The 14081-nt window shown below is 37.1% G+C and overlaps 1 protein-coding gene across 1 annotated transcript; it reads right to left on the bottom strand.

The window, feature by feature from the left end:
* Positions 1–496: 496 nt before the first annotated feature.
* Positions 497–12663, bottom strand: slc7a8b (solute carrier family 7 member 8b; the record flags this gene model as incomplete). Its single annotated transcript, XM_084410413.1, has 11 exons — positions 497–2116; positions 2227–2404; positions 2579–2728; positions 3062–3158; positions 3690–3793; positions 3975–4098; positions 4957–5110; positions 6112–6237; positions 8428–8579; positions 8649–8853; positions 12543–12663. The coding sequence occupies 11 exons, from the start codon at positions 12661–12663 to the stop codon at positions 2025–2027; spliced, it is 1503 nt and encodes a 500-aa protein (XP_084266539.1). The 3' UTR covers positions 497–2024.
* Between the last annotated feature and the right edge of the window lie 1418 nt (positions 12664–14081).

Raw genomic sequence — 14081 nt, 5'->3', positions numbered from 1 at the left:
CTTTGAATCCGTAAAATAATTTAAATCATATTATTATCACGAAATTCTATGGGGATCCTAGACTATGGGGATCCAAGATTATATGTCACTTCCTACTGTTTAGGCCTACTAGTAGCCATATTGAGGTGAGTAGGCTAGTTTAAGATTTTTGTTTTGTTTTTATGCTCACCAAATCTCCATTTATTTGATAAGAAATACAGTAAAAGAGTAGTATTGTAGTAGGCTACTGCTAGTATTGTAGGCCCTATATAATATATAGCCGTAATTTTAATATATTTTAAAATAATGATTTCCGAAGTTGAATTTTCATCAGCCATAGGTTACTCCAGTCTTCAGTGTCACATGATCCTTCAGAAATAATATAGTTATTTGTCGCAAGTAACGATTTTTTCCCCAGGATCATTTCAAAAGAACAGCATTTATTTGAAATATAAATATTTTGTAACATTATACATGTCTTTACTGTTGCTATTGATCAATTTAATGCAACCTTGCTTAATAAAAATATTAATTTCTTTAAAAAAAAACGTACCCCAAACTTTCGAACAGTGTATAAGGTAAAAGTTACTGGGATAAATTAGATACTAGTCTCTCATAAAAAGGAACTAGGTAAACTGGAATATACTGTATACTAGGAAGTGAAAAGTTGATATCTGAACCTCAGATCCACATAGAACGACAGCTTTTGTTGATTGAGCTATAGTTAGGCTACTTGTCACACTGTTGGGATAGTGAAGAAATAAGTAGTGTCTAAATGAAACACTTGTGAAATTGCTAGATACATGGCTGACATTCATTTATCCAGTATTTGTTCAGGAGCTGAACTCTGTTCTTAGACAGCACTGTGCATTGAAGGATTGGGGGTGTACTCGGTGTAGATACCACTTGTTTTACAAAGAATGGACATGACTGTAAAATAAAGTCACACTAAAAACAATGGGATCTGTATAATAGTAGCACATTGTATAAAGTATTTTAACTGTTTTTCACACACTCTAGTCAATTCTAACCATCACATTTTGATGTTAATTTTGAACTTTCCATTATTTTTTATTAAATGAATTTCTTTTAACTTAATATATTTTAACCTTGAGAAAGGCCCTACACTGTAAAAAAAAAGTTGCTGCCTTAAATATTTAAATACAATCAACTTGGATGTTTAAGTAATTTCAACTTAAATTTACAGTAAACAGAATTAAAAAATAGCTGAATCTTGTATAACTTAAAAAAGTTGAAAATTACTTAACTTATTTTGATGAGGTAAAGCAATGTAAAAATGTTAGTGTTAAAAATGATGCAGTGTAGTGCTGTAATAGGCCAGTTTAAAGTAAAGTTTAAGTTCTCCAGTCAACAAATGGTGCTGTTTACTTTACCTTCACTATTCTGCAAAGGCCAACAGTGTAACAGAAATCTGGACGTGTTTTGTTGTCCTTGTCCACCATAAAAGCAATGTGGGTTATATGACACAGCATGCTATTCTTCCCATTTACTCCTAAATTACAGACATTTTCTATATATGCTGGCAAGATTCCATGCTCATACATACATACATACATACATTTCTTTCTTTCTTTCTATTCAATGAGTCTTAAACAATTGCACGCAACAAATGCAAAAAAAAAAAATATATATATATATATATATCTTTATCTTCACCACAATTATTCAACCATTTTAAAATAGAGAATACAATTTAGGGGATACAAACACCAGAGACTGATCAAGAGAACATCACCTAATATGCTCAATATAAAAATACAAAATTCTCTGTAACAGTGGCAACTGCAATATTTATATAGCGTCTAATAATCTTGCCAATGGGTGGCAGTATTGCACTAAGGATGTTTTTTAAGGCCAGTCTTACAAATGAAAAGAAATACTTTTTTAATTATTAAATTAGTCTCCACATTTGTGTGGATGTTTGTTTTGAATTTTCAAAATCTACCACACTCATATTGCTTAAGTTTAGCTGTTGAAAGAATATACATCAATGAACCTGTAAATTTACTTCATGTAATGTAATCCTATTCAGCTTCCTCTTTGTCTTCATTTCCATCTCTGTCCTCAGCGGGATAAACCACCATGCACAGCTTCTGCCCCAAGTGTGTCAGTTTAGCTATAGACAGACAACGGCAGATATCTTTAGTAGATTCTGTAGGCCTAATTTCAAATCTGTTTAGTCTATTGCAAATGTAACTGACATTTGTAAATCATCTTAAGACATACCAATAAAAGAACTGAAGCTCTTGGGCTTGTTTTCCCAATATACGCCAAATAGATACACAGGAACACCTGACAACATGATGGCTAGGCCAATGCCGCACGCCACAGGCTCCGAGTACAGAGAAAAGATCAGCAGGAATGCCCAGAAAATCAGGAAAATTACTGGCCACACCAAGCTCACCTGTGGAGTGAAACCTGTTGATTACAGTAAAGGACTACAAATGCACAGTACAACAAAAATCAAGAAATCTATACTTAATTATACATAATTATTGGTCACAGGCTAATGCTGGGCTCTGACAGCTCACTAACACTGTCAAAACTACAAAATAAAGTCAATAAGAATCAGTCTTTCCTTGATTGGCCGATGTATATCTGGTTCTTTGATGCGAAGCACAATCTGCCCGGCAACAGTGAGCCCATAAAACAGGTAGTTGATAAAACCGACATAGTTGATGAGGGTGTATATGTCGCTGGTGCACAACATCAGCAGTGTTGATATACACTATAAAATAAATCAGAACTTGATTTAAATACAAGAAGCAAGCACCAACCAGCACATTACATATAATGTTTTTTACATAACTTAAAGGTGCTGTATGTAAGAATTACATTGTGGTCGAAATAGGTGCTGCAGTCCAAAATATCAGAGACCGTTGTTTCCCCCGCCCCCTCAGCAACAGGAGCGAGCGCAATTGATGACGAAAACCGAGGAGACTTACATGTGAACTTAATATGTTTCCTAAATATCTGCAAACATATATATATTTTTATGCTTTAGTAGAGTAAAAAAAAAAGTTACATACAGCACCTTTAATGAAAGAAATAAAGAGCTCACAGTGAAAAGCAAAGCTGGGATGGGTGTACAGCGGTTAACATGAATCATTGCCAACAGACGGGGAAGATGACCCTCCCTCGCACCTGTAAAGAACAACCTGTGAAAGACCAACTGTCAATCAACCTGATAACGATAATGCTGAGAATGCAAAATGTAATGCAAACTGAAGGAGCAAATGAGAAATAACACGTTAAAGGAGCTGTATGTAAGAAATATATTTCAATTAATCATAAAATGGCCCTGATATGTCACTAGACATTAGGAAATCATGTTCATTTCAAACACTTATATCACTGACAACAGTTAGTCCGGCCAGGATATTGTCATTTAAAAGTGATAGTTGCAGCCCTCAACTGATGTTGATGTTGTCATGTTGTGTTTTGGCCTGAAACGCCACCCTCTACCTATCTACCAATCACGAAGTCAGTAGTGTTTCGGCATCCGGGTTGCCAGCTCAGCTCTCGTTACCACAGCTGCAGCTACAAACATTCCTGCTGGATCCTGCAGCCTATCTGGCAACCTTGAGTCAGGGGGGAGGGGGAGGGGATACACTGCTCTACAGTAATTTGAAAGTGATTGCAGTACCAGTTTTGGCCACAATCTTACATACGGCTCCTTTAAGACTGACCTAGATGACGTGAAAAGGGATCCATTGACCCCTCCGAAGGTGGACAGAGCCACAGAGATGGGCATGATCCATGGCATCATCCCAATCAGCTTATCACCAAATGTCTGATGGAGATTAAAAGAGAAAAAGAAGGCACTGGGGTCAAAGAGAAAAGTTGAAAACCGATCAAGTTTATAGGCTACAGGTGAGCAGACATTCAGCAATAAAGTCAGATAAGTCTGTCAGATCTACTGATGAATAGGCTGTTTCATTTTTTCTAATGAAGGAGCTCAATAAAGTTCTCACCACAGCAACAGCATTGGACGCCAACAGTTCCTGAGGGCTCATAGCTGTAACATACGCAATATTCACAGATACATAGACAAAAGTGACCAGAGGGATTGAGATGAAGATTGCGCAAGGCAGGTTCCTGCAAATACAGAATTAAAACATGGGTTGAATCTCGATTGTAATTTTTTTGGACAGAGCTGTATCTGTCCCAAGCGCCAATTCTTCTGTATTTAAAATGCTAAATGTATATTACACCCCAATAGTTAATGATCTTAATAACTTCTGCATGTTTAAAAATCAACAGCATTCTCAGTTAAGTGTTCACTTTGTCCCATATTTCTCATAAAATGACAAATTACAGACAACAAACACGATAAAATCGCATAGCCCAAATAACTTTTATCTTGAAAGAATTTGATGAGAAATATTCAAGTAATAGAATATAGAAATCTCTGATGTTTTAGTATTGGTTTCTTGATAAACCCGAACAGTTTGAGATACTGTTGAAATCTCTGCAACTGAAGAGGAGATATATGAATTTACTTGATACATGAGATTTCTTTATCAGCAGAAAAATGTGAGAAGCAGATTAGCTGCCAAAAGTCTGCATTCATTTTCAATGATGTGTAGGAGACAAATTGAGACATTATAAGATCCAATTCTTCCTTCCTATGGCTTCTCACCACACTGATTTGGTGTCATTTACATTATTAATGTCAATAGAATCACCAGATCAAACAATTATGTATGTTGTTAAAGTGTACATTCAGTTTGAATATTATATTCATATTAATTTTACAGTTGTAGAAAATGACATCTCTGCGCTTCTGCGAATAATATTGACTGTTTAATGTAGTAACCCACACCAAGTTTTGACTAGTTTTTACTTATTTTGTATGAAAATTATTTAATAAAACCAGCTCTCAAAGTTTATTACTTTGTGATATTATTTTGTGACTAGCTGACTGTACATCATCCCTGGCAAATGACAATGTACCTGTAGGGGTCGATGAGCTCTTCTGTTACATAGTTAAGAAAGTTCCATCCTGAATAAGCGAAGGAGCCCTGGAGGAAAGCGAGTGCAATGCGGCCCATGTCATAGGGCTGGAAAGGGTGAAACGCATGTTCTGGCTCCAACCAATAATAATGACCTGAAGACACAAAACAGAGGAGCATTGTATGTGCTGTGCCTCAGTTAATATGTAGAGAGTATCCAAAATGAATGGAGGAAGTTGAATTAACTACTGCATAATGAGTTTTATTTATTGCAGAAAAGCGTATTATGCACTGTACAGTACACTTTCCATTATCAAAATCAATGGTACTTTCTTTGAGGATTTTTTTTAGAAGACATTCAGAGCCCCTTTTTAGTCCTTGGGATATCAAGCACATGAAAGCAGCAGACTACAAACGGCCCAGCATGACAGTCGACTTCATATGCGAGCTTGTCTGTGCTTAATGGATTTGTGCTCTTTTGTTTATAGTGCTAAAATGGGTCAAATATGAAAAGTATGCCTATGTAATACTTTTAGCTTAATGCCTGCCCTCTTATATTCAAGCCCTTAATGTTCACATCTAATACTTCACATGTGTTAAACAAGCCTTTATTGTTTCCTTGCTCTGATACATAATTTAGACTGGTTTGTTTTGTGCTACTATGTTTATGGCTGTGGTAACAACAATAAAAAATTCTATTGCGAGGCCTTTGGTAAACACAGGGCACTTAGCGAGAACACAAAGGTGACATTAAACACATGCATAATGTTACAAAAGAGATTTCTATTTCAAATAAATGCTGTTCTGTTGAACTTCATATTCATCAAATAGTTCTGAAAAAATGCATCACGACTCCCACAAAAATATTAAACAGCACAACTATTTTCAGCACTGATAATAATTAATGAGCCTTGAGCACCAAATCAGCATATTATAATGATTACTGAAGGATCATGTAACACTGATGACTGATGATAACGAATTAAAAACATTTATTTCAAATCAAAATATTTCACAATATTGGTCTTTTTTACTGCATTTAATGAACAAATAAATGCAGCCTTGCAGCAAAAGAGACTCTTTCAAAAACAAAAATCTGAGTGATGTTTATCTGAGTGATGTTAATGAATGGATTTTATAGCACCATGGACTGTACCCTTGCAGATCTGCACGATACCCATAATGATGATGAGGCAGAGGGCGAGGAGCTTGCCCGTGGTGAACACATCCTGTACACGCGTCGCCCAGCGGACACTGAAGCAGTTAATCCAAGTTAACAGCACTACAAGGAAAAGAACAAATTACAAACATTCACATTCAATTTGATGACAGTAACCATGCAAATTTACACTAAAAAGTGAAATGAAGTCAGTCATATGTATATGGTCAAGGTCAAGACAATCTCCTGAACTCCAAACTGAATGTCAGAATGGGAAAGAAAGGTGATTTAAGCAATTTTGAGCGTGGCATGGTTGTTGGTGCCAGACGGGCCGGTCTGAGTATTTCACAATCTGCTCAGTTACTGGGATTTTCACGCACAACCATTTCTAGGGTTTACAAAGAATGGTGTGAAAAGGGAAAAACATCCAGTATGCGGCAGTCCTGTGTGCGAAAATGCCTTGTTGATGCTAGAGGTCAGAGGAGAATGGGCCGACTGATTCAAGCTGATAGAAGAGCAACTCTGACTGAAATAACCACTCGTTACAACCGAGGTATGCAGCAAAGCATTTGTGAAGCCACAACACGCACAACCTTGAGGCGGATGGGCTACAACAGCAGAAGACCCCACCGGGTACCACTCATCTCCACTACAAATAGGAAAAAGAGCCTACAATTTGCACGAGCTCACCAAAATTGGACAGTGGTCTGATGAGTCTCGATTTCTGTTGAGACATTCAGATGGTAGAGTCAGAATTTGGCGTAAACAGAATGAGAACATGGATCCATCATGCCTTGTTACCACTGTGCAGGCTGGTGGTGGTGGTGTAATGGTGTGGGGGATGTTTTCTTGGCACACTTTAGGCCCCTTAGTGCCAATTGGGCATCGTTTAAATGCCACGGCCTACCTGAGCATTGTTTCTGACTATGTCCATCCCTTTATGACCATCATGTACCCATCCTCTGATGGCTACTTCCAGCAGGATAATGCACCATGTCACAAAGCTCGAATCATTTCAAATTGGTTTCTTGAACATGACAATGAGTTCACTGTACTAAAATGGCCCCCACAGTCACCAGATCTCAACCCAATAGAGCATCTTTGGGATGTGGTGGAACGGGAGCTTCGTGCCCTGGATGTGCATCCCACAAATCTCCATCAACTGCAAGATGCTATCCTATCAATATGGGCCAACATTTCTAAAGAATGCTTTCAGCACCTTGTTGAATCAATGCCACGTAGAATTAAGGCAGTTCTGAAGGCGAAAGGGGGTCAAACACAGTATTAGTATGGTGTTCCTAATAATCCTTTAGGTGAGTGCATATATATATATATATATAGCCTATATATATATAGACTAACTTAAAATTCAGAAAACACAAAACAAGCTGCTGTTTAATATGTCACTCACTTTTTTTAGGCTGTGAGATAAAAAATTGCAATAATTTCCATAACTTGATAAGATGAGGAGATTTTTAAGGCCAGGGCTTCTGTTTTCCTTCCATCAGAGTCCATAGTTTCAACTCTAACCACATTTGTTGAACACACATCAAGGAGTGTGTCTCAATCAGCTCCCTAGCTTCCCTAGGCCGTGAATCAGTATATCATGTCGACAAATTCAGGCACTGGTAAGGACAGCAAGGACCCTGGCTTTTGACTCTATTTCTGGCGAAATGACAACGTCCTCATTGTACAACTTCACTATACTGGTATTTATGAAAAAAAGCAGAACTGATATCTTTCTGACATTATGTTTTAATATTATTTAAAGTTAAACACTGTTACATATACATGCAACATTTAAGCCATAAATAAATTATAAATGTTAGCTATTTTGTTCATTACCTGCCTAGCGATGTGTTTATGCTGAAATACAATTAAATAATGGTTTGTATTTGGAAAATCATCTATCGCATGTCATTATGTGTAGTGAGTTGGCTCATATGATTTATGTTTCACGCTTCAGAACTTCCGTTATGAGGACATACTCTGTAAAAAATGATTGCTATGATTATTTATCACAACTGAAAATTCAACAGTAGTATAACAAATAATGTGTTGTTTCAACTTAAAGTACGTGTACGTGCTTGACTTAACTAAACTAAACTAGTTAACTAAACGTAATATTTTTTAAATTTGATATTCAAGTTCTCAACAAATTTTAAGTTGTTATAGCTAAGGGAGCCACACCCAAGGTCTTTAGATGCACTTAATTATAAACAGGTTAAGCAGGGTTAGATCTGCAGAGGCAGCATACTATAAAAGGTGTTGTCATGGCTGGTCATATTGTAATATGTTCTAAATGTGACTTACACAGACAGGCGGCAGCGAGCACACCCAGAGCGCTCTCTGGAGGGAAGCATGAAGGGAAGAGAGGCTGCAGTGCGTAATTGGCAAATGTGAGGGCAATCACAGCCTGGTTAGTTGGATAGATCACCAACACTGCAGTCCACAGCCTTAGAAACCTTTTCAGAAGACAAGCTCTGTAAGACCTTACATGACATAACATCTAAAAGAAAATGACTTGGTCTTACCCAGCTAGACCTCCAAAAATGTCCTTAACATAGGAATAGTCTCCACCTGACTTTGGGATTGTGACACCCAGTTCAGCATAGCACAGAGCACTGATGGCAGTGATGACGCCCACGAGAATCCACACTATGAGAGCCAGACCCACTGAACTGGCATTTTCCAATACACCCTTTGGACTTACAAAGATCCCTGACCCAATAATGTTACCTGGAAAATAAAAACAAACAAGCAACTGCAATTAACAGAAGGACTTGATTGTTGCTCATTGATGATTGTGTCTAAAATAAAGTAAGTCCCCACAGCCATCAGGTTACAAAATTTGGAAAAGGTATATGTCAATCTCTCTAATAATGCCCATTGTTTTGGATATCGGACAAATATGGGGTTTTGGATGTCCATATACAACTGATCATATAGTATATACTAACGTTTCAAAATGGGGTCCGTTTTTTTTTTTTTTTTTAAGGATGCATTTAATTGATCAAACGTGACAGTAAATGTAATATATAAGTAAGTACAGTGCTATGCATAAGTTTAGACACCCATGCTAAAGTTGACTAAAAAGAGGAATAAAAAAATCATCTTTTGGAAATTGAACTTAATGCCTTAATTAAAAGAATTAGGAAAAATCCAACCTTTAAGGACACCAATTTTCTTTGTGAATGAATAATGTATCGTAAATAAATAAATGTTCTTCCTTAAAATACAGGGTGCATAAGTCTGGACACCCCTATGTTAAATTCCCATAGAGGCAGGCAGATTTTTATTTTTAAAGGCAAGTTACTTCATGGATCCAGGATACTATGCATCCTGATAAAGTTCCCTGGCCTTTGGAATTAAAATAGCCCCACATCATCACATGGCCTTTACCATACCTAGAGATTGGCATGGTTTTATTTCATTGTGTTCTGCTCTTTTGTGCCTCAGTCTGTGTTCTTCTTTTCTAAAGTTTTTTTTTCTGTGCTTTGTGACCTTGAGGGCTGGTTTTAACCAGTCTGGTAAAATATTAAGAATGCTCATTGTTAACACCTGTTGAGCAGTGAAAAGTTTCTTTGTTTGGAAACAAAAAGAGATGGAATTCTCTAGAGATTTGGAAAAAAGACGAGGCTAATGAAATAAGCTGTATTTCCACTTACAGAAGCTCTGAACTGCAGGTGATTTTTATTATTATTCTTGAAGCACCTTCCCGAGTCCCTTTCCTCCATTATTTATTTTTGTCAGTGGTGTAGAGTAAATGTAATTAGTTATTGTACTTAAGTATCTTTTAGGCTACTTTGTAGTTTGACTGAGCATCAAAGATGTTAGCAACTTTTACTCTCTACATGACTACATTTTTGAATAAGTATATGTACTTTTACTCCTTTACTACATTTGTGATGAGTAATGCAGTTACTTGTTACATTATGCATGGTACCTAGCTTTTTATGCAGCAGTTTATATCTGCTACAAAATAAGCGATATCGCCATCAACAGGGCATTGAAGATACTATATCTTGTGTGTTTCGCCCTTGCTCACCCAAACATGTCAACAAGGCTACTTTACACGAATGTGAGTGCATTAGCAGGTAGTTGTGAATCACGTTTCATACATGAGATGCATGGAGATGCATGGCTCTAGCCGGTGAAACCAGCACATCCAGTGCAACTAGGCTTTGACTATTTCATTTTACTTAACATTATTTTATTTATCCGTAACATCGAAGTGACCTTTTTGAAGGATATTGGTTTACGTATGCCCTTTTTGAGCATATGAAAAGGGCAACTTGAGATTAACTGAGACTTGAGTGTTTGCAGACGTTTAAGAGGCTGTTGTATCGATTGCAATATTGAGGTGATGGAAAATAAACATGTGATTGCTCTCACAAATCAAATGTTCCTTGTTTTTCACTGGCATGTCACTTATTCAGTACGAGTAAAAATCCTTAAGTATTGTTAAAATCAGATACTCTAAGGCCCGGTTTCACAGACAGGGCTTAGATTAAGCCAGGATTAGGCCTTAGTTCAATTAGGACATTTAAGTAGCTTTTTTAAACATGCCTTAGGAAAAAAAAAAACATTACTGGTGTGCAACTTGAGACAAAACAGTGGCACTGACATATTTTAAGATATGCCAGTGCAAGTTGCTTTCAGTTAATGTTAATTGTTAAATGTTAAGCCTAGTCTGTGAAACTGGGGGTTAGTGTTAATTGTTTGCAAACAAGATATTTTTTTTTTCAAATTCTTAAAGGGGTCATATAATGGTACATGCACTTTTACAAGTTGATTGTACTGAAATGTGTGTTGGCAGTGCCTGTACACAACCATCATAAAATGATAAAAATCCATCCAGTGTTTTTTTTTTTATCTTCTTGTTTCCCCCCATCTCAAATCAAGCCGTTCGATTTTGTGACGTCACAAAATCGACGCCCCTCCCACGATTGTTGATTGACAGCAGCGTTTCAACACAGACCCGCCCTCGCTCATGGGCGCGAGTCCGCGCGGACCGGCGCGGTCATTGTTGATACGCTGGAGCACTGTCTATGAGCAGAATGGCGTCTAAGCGATTGTGGTGTTCTGTTCTTGGGTGTAATAAGGAACACAGCAGTCATTTTGATGTTCCTAAATCCGAACCGCTGAAGACGCAGTGGCTGAGTTTGTTTTCGAAGGGAATATTCCCCACGATCAACGTCAATGCTTTCATGTTTGCGCGAATCATTTCACACACCAGACTGCTTTACAAACGAGGTCAGTATAAAGCTGGTTTTGCTAAGAAGCTGCTCCTGAAAAAAAAGGATCGGTACCAACTATTCGTGTTCCTCCTGCACCTCCAGAATAACTGAAGTGAGTGTAACGTTTTATTAACCTTTATATTAATATTTATATTAATCTTTGCAAATCGCTTGCTGCACGCTTCACGATGAATGCGGCTGTTTACACTCAGGGTACATTACGGCATGTTTTCTATGTACGACGTTCTCAATACAATTCATAATCCCACGTTTATAATGAACAACGCATTATGGTTATTGCGTTATTGTGTTAACAAGCAGTGTACGGACAGAACAGAGGGGCGGGGTGAGCAAAGCTCATTATCATTTAAAGACACATGCACTTAAACGGCGTGTTTTCTTACAATACTAATGAGAATTTTTAATTAAAGTATGTTACAAACTTTTAATTTAGACCCTAAAGAATCATATTAGCTTGTACAAAAATGGCATTATATGACCCCTTTAAAATGATCACACACACACACACACACACACACACACTTACCATTGCCAATACCACAGCCCCTGTTAATGGGCAACACAGCAAGATAGTGACCCGACCAACTGTAACCCAAACACTTTCACAGCTTATATCTCAGATAACATGCATTAACCCAGCATTGAGGTAACTGGCAAAGACATGTTGGTGAGCTTGCATTCAAGTCTAATTTACATGCCATGTAGTGACCTAGTTTAGGTTTAAACCTGCTACCTAACACCATACTCCTACTGACAAATCTCTTCACCGTTGAGAAATCCTTCTTTTATAAACCTGCTTGAAACCCTGCATCATAAGCTCTGACAAGATGGAGTCAGTGTTCAAAAACTGTATTTTAAATTACATTTAGAATAAATATAATACGTGATCACAATATGTAATCATACAACCTGTATGCTCTTCTTGTGGAACACAAAAGAGGATTTTTTGAAAATACCATACAATGAAAACAACATTGGACCCCCTTCACTTTCATTGTATGGACAAAAACAGTTAAACCAGTCTTCAAAATATCTTATATGTACTCAGAGGACACAAAATAGGCATAGCCTACTACTTATTATCTTCATGTATTGTTCTACCAGATAAAGTGGAAGGAGAGTAAAGAGAGGTAAAGTACAGCTTAAAAGACACATTCTTAGACTTACCCACAATAATACCACACGCACTGAAGAGTCCGATCTCTTTCTTCAAGGCCACCGCTGGTTCACTGTCTGTGTCTGAGTCCGGCACTGAAGAAGCCCTGCGTCGGGCGCCACTGCTGCTCATTCTCACACAGACAGCAGCGACTTTGTGCTGTTGGTGTTGAGAGTCTAGGTAACTTTATCCTCCCGCCCCAAACTTAATGTATTAATCTGATAAACCCACCTACAGTGCTCTGGTTTGGTCTAGTTTAGTAGATGAGTGTAACAGAGGAAATATTATGCAACTTATTATTCAGTAGCCCATTGGAATTACAATATCCGTATTCTAATGGCCCAAACAAACAAATTAATCGGGGTCATAATCAGATAAACAAACAGGATTTGAATGTTTGACCTCTTGACCCATAATCACTGATATTATCAAGACAATAAAATTTTAAAACCTGTTGGTGAGGACAAAGTTATAAATAAAAAATATTTTTAATACATTTCTGTCATCTAAGAAAAAAACTCATGCTTTGGTAAATCATATTTATGACAAAAACAGTTGCAATTATGACAGTCAAAATTATAAGATAAAATAAGTATGACAATTATTGACTTTTTGTCATGAATCGACCTTCTAATCGCATAATTATGACTTAGTATGTCATAATTGAGTTAACAAAGCAGGATTTCCCCCCCCTTGTGTCAGATAGGCTTTCAAATATAGAGATAGGTACGTTTTATTTTTTTATATACTATTTGTAAGGCTTTGATACATTTTAATTTCTATCTGACATAATTTGAGAAAAAAATGTGTGTAGGGTTGTTTGGCATTTGGTGTATGTAATAATAATTAGAATTAGATGATCTGAACATTGATCTGTAAATATACGCAGACACAAAACAGAGCAGCAACCACCAGAAATATTGAGGGCACAATTTTTTCAGCACTATATAGTGCCAGAATTATGTTTGCTAAGGGCCGTGTGACAAAATGAGCTCTCTGGCCAGAGAACAAAGCTTCTCAGTCAGCCATGCAAACCAATATCTTTTCCCATAGTTACATTTTAATATATTTGTATAGTGCTTTTCACAACGCACTCTTCCAAAGCCGATTTACAAGTGAAAATGTCTTACAAACCACCCAGTTAGTTAGCCAAAGGCATCAGTGGTGGGAAAAAAACTCCCAAAGATGTTTAAGTAGCCGAAGAAGCAGCCAAGAATCATTTACGATAACCTGAACAATGATGCAATGGCTTGTAAAATTAAATTCCAAAGAAATGAGTGTTTCTGATTAGCTGAAAAAAAGGTAAAAGAATCAAAATGGATTCATAATTAAACTAGATATAGAGAATGTCTCCTGAAGTGTCTTTCAAAGTTGCTCACCAAGAAGTGATGGTCACAATCAATAGTGATTGAACAGCCATTTGTGAATACTCCCTGTGATGCTAGCAAATAGGTTCAGATGTCTTGGCAGAAATCTCTGTCGTTCACAATCTGTGCCCTAATGAGAGTTCATGAGCAAACAAAACCAAACCAGAGCTGATGGTTTCCCTT

Source organism: Rutilus rutilus (genome assembly GCF_951802725.1).
Source record: "Rutilus rutilus genome assembly, chromosome: 6".
NCBI classification, from domain to species: domain Eukaryota; kingdom Metazoa; phylum Chordata; class Actinopteri; order Cypriniformes; family Leuciscidae; genus Rutilus; species Rutilus rutilus.
This window is presented reverse-complemented; position numbering and strand designations above follow the sequence as displayed.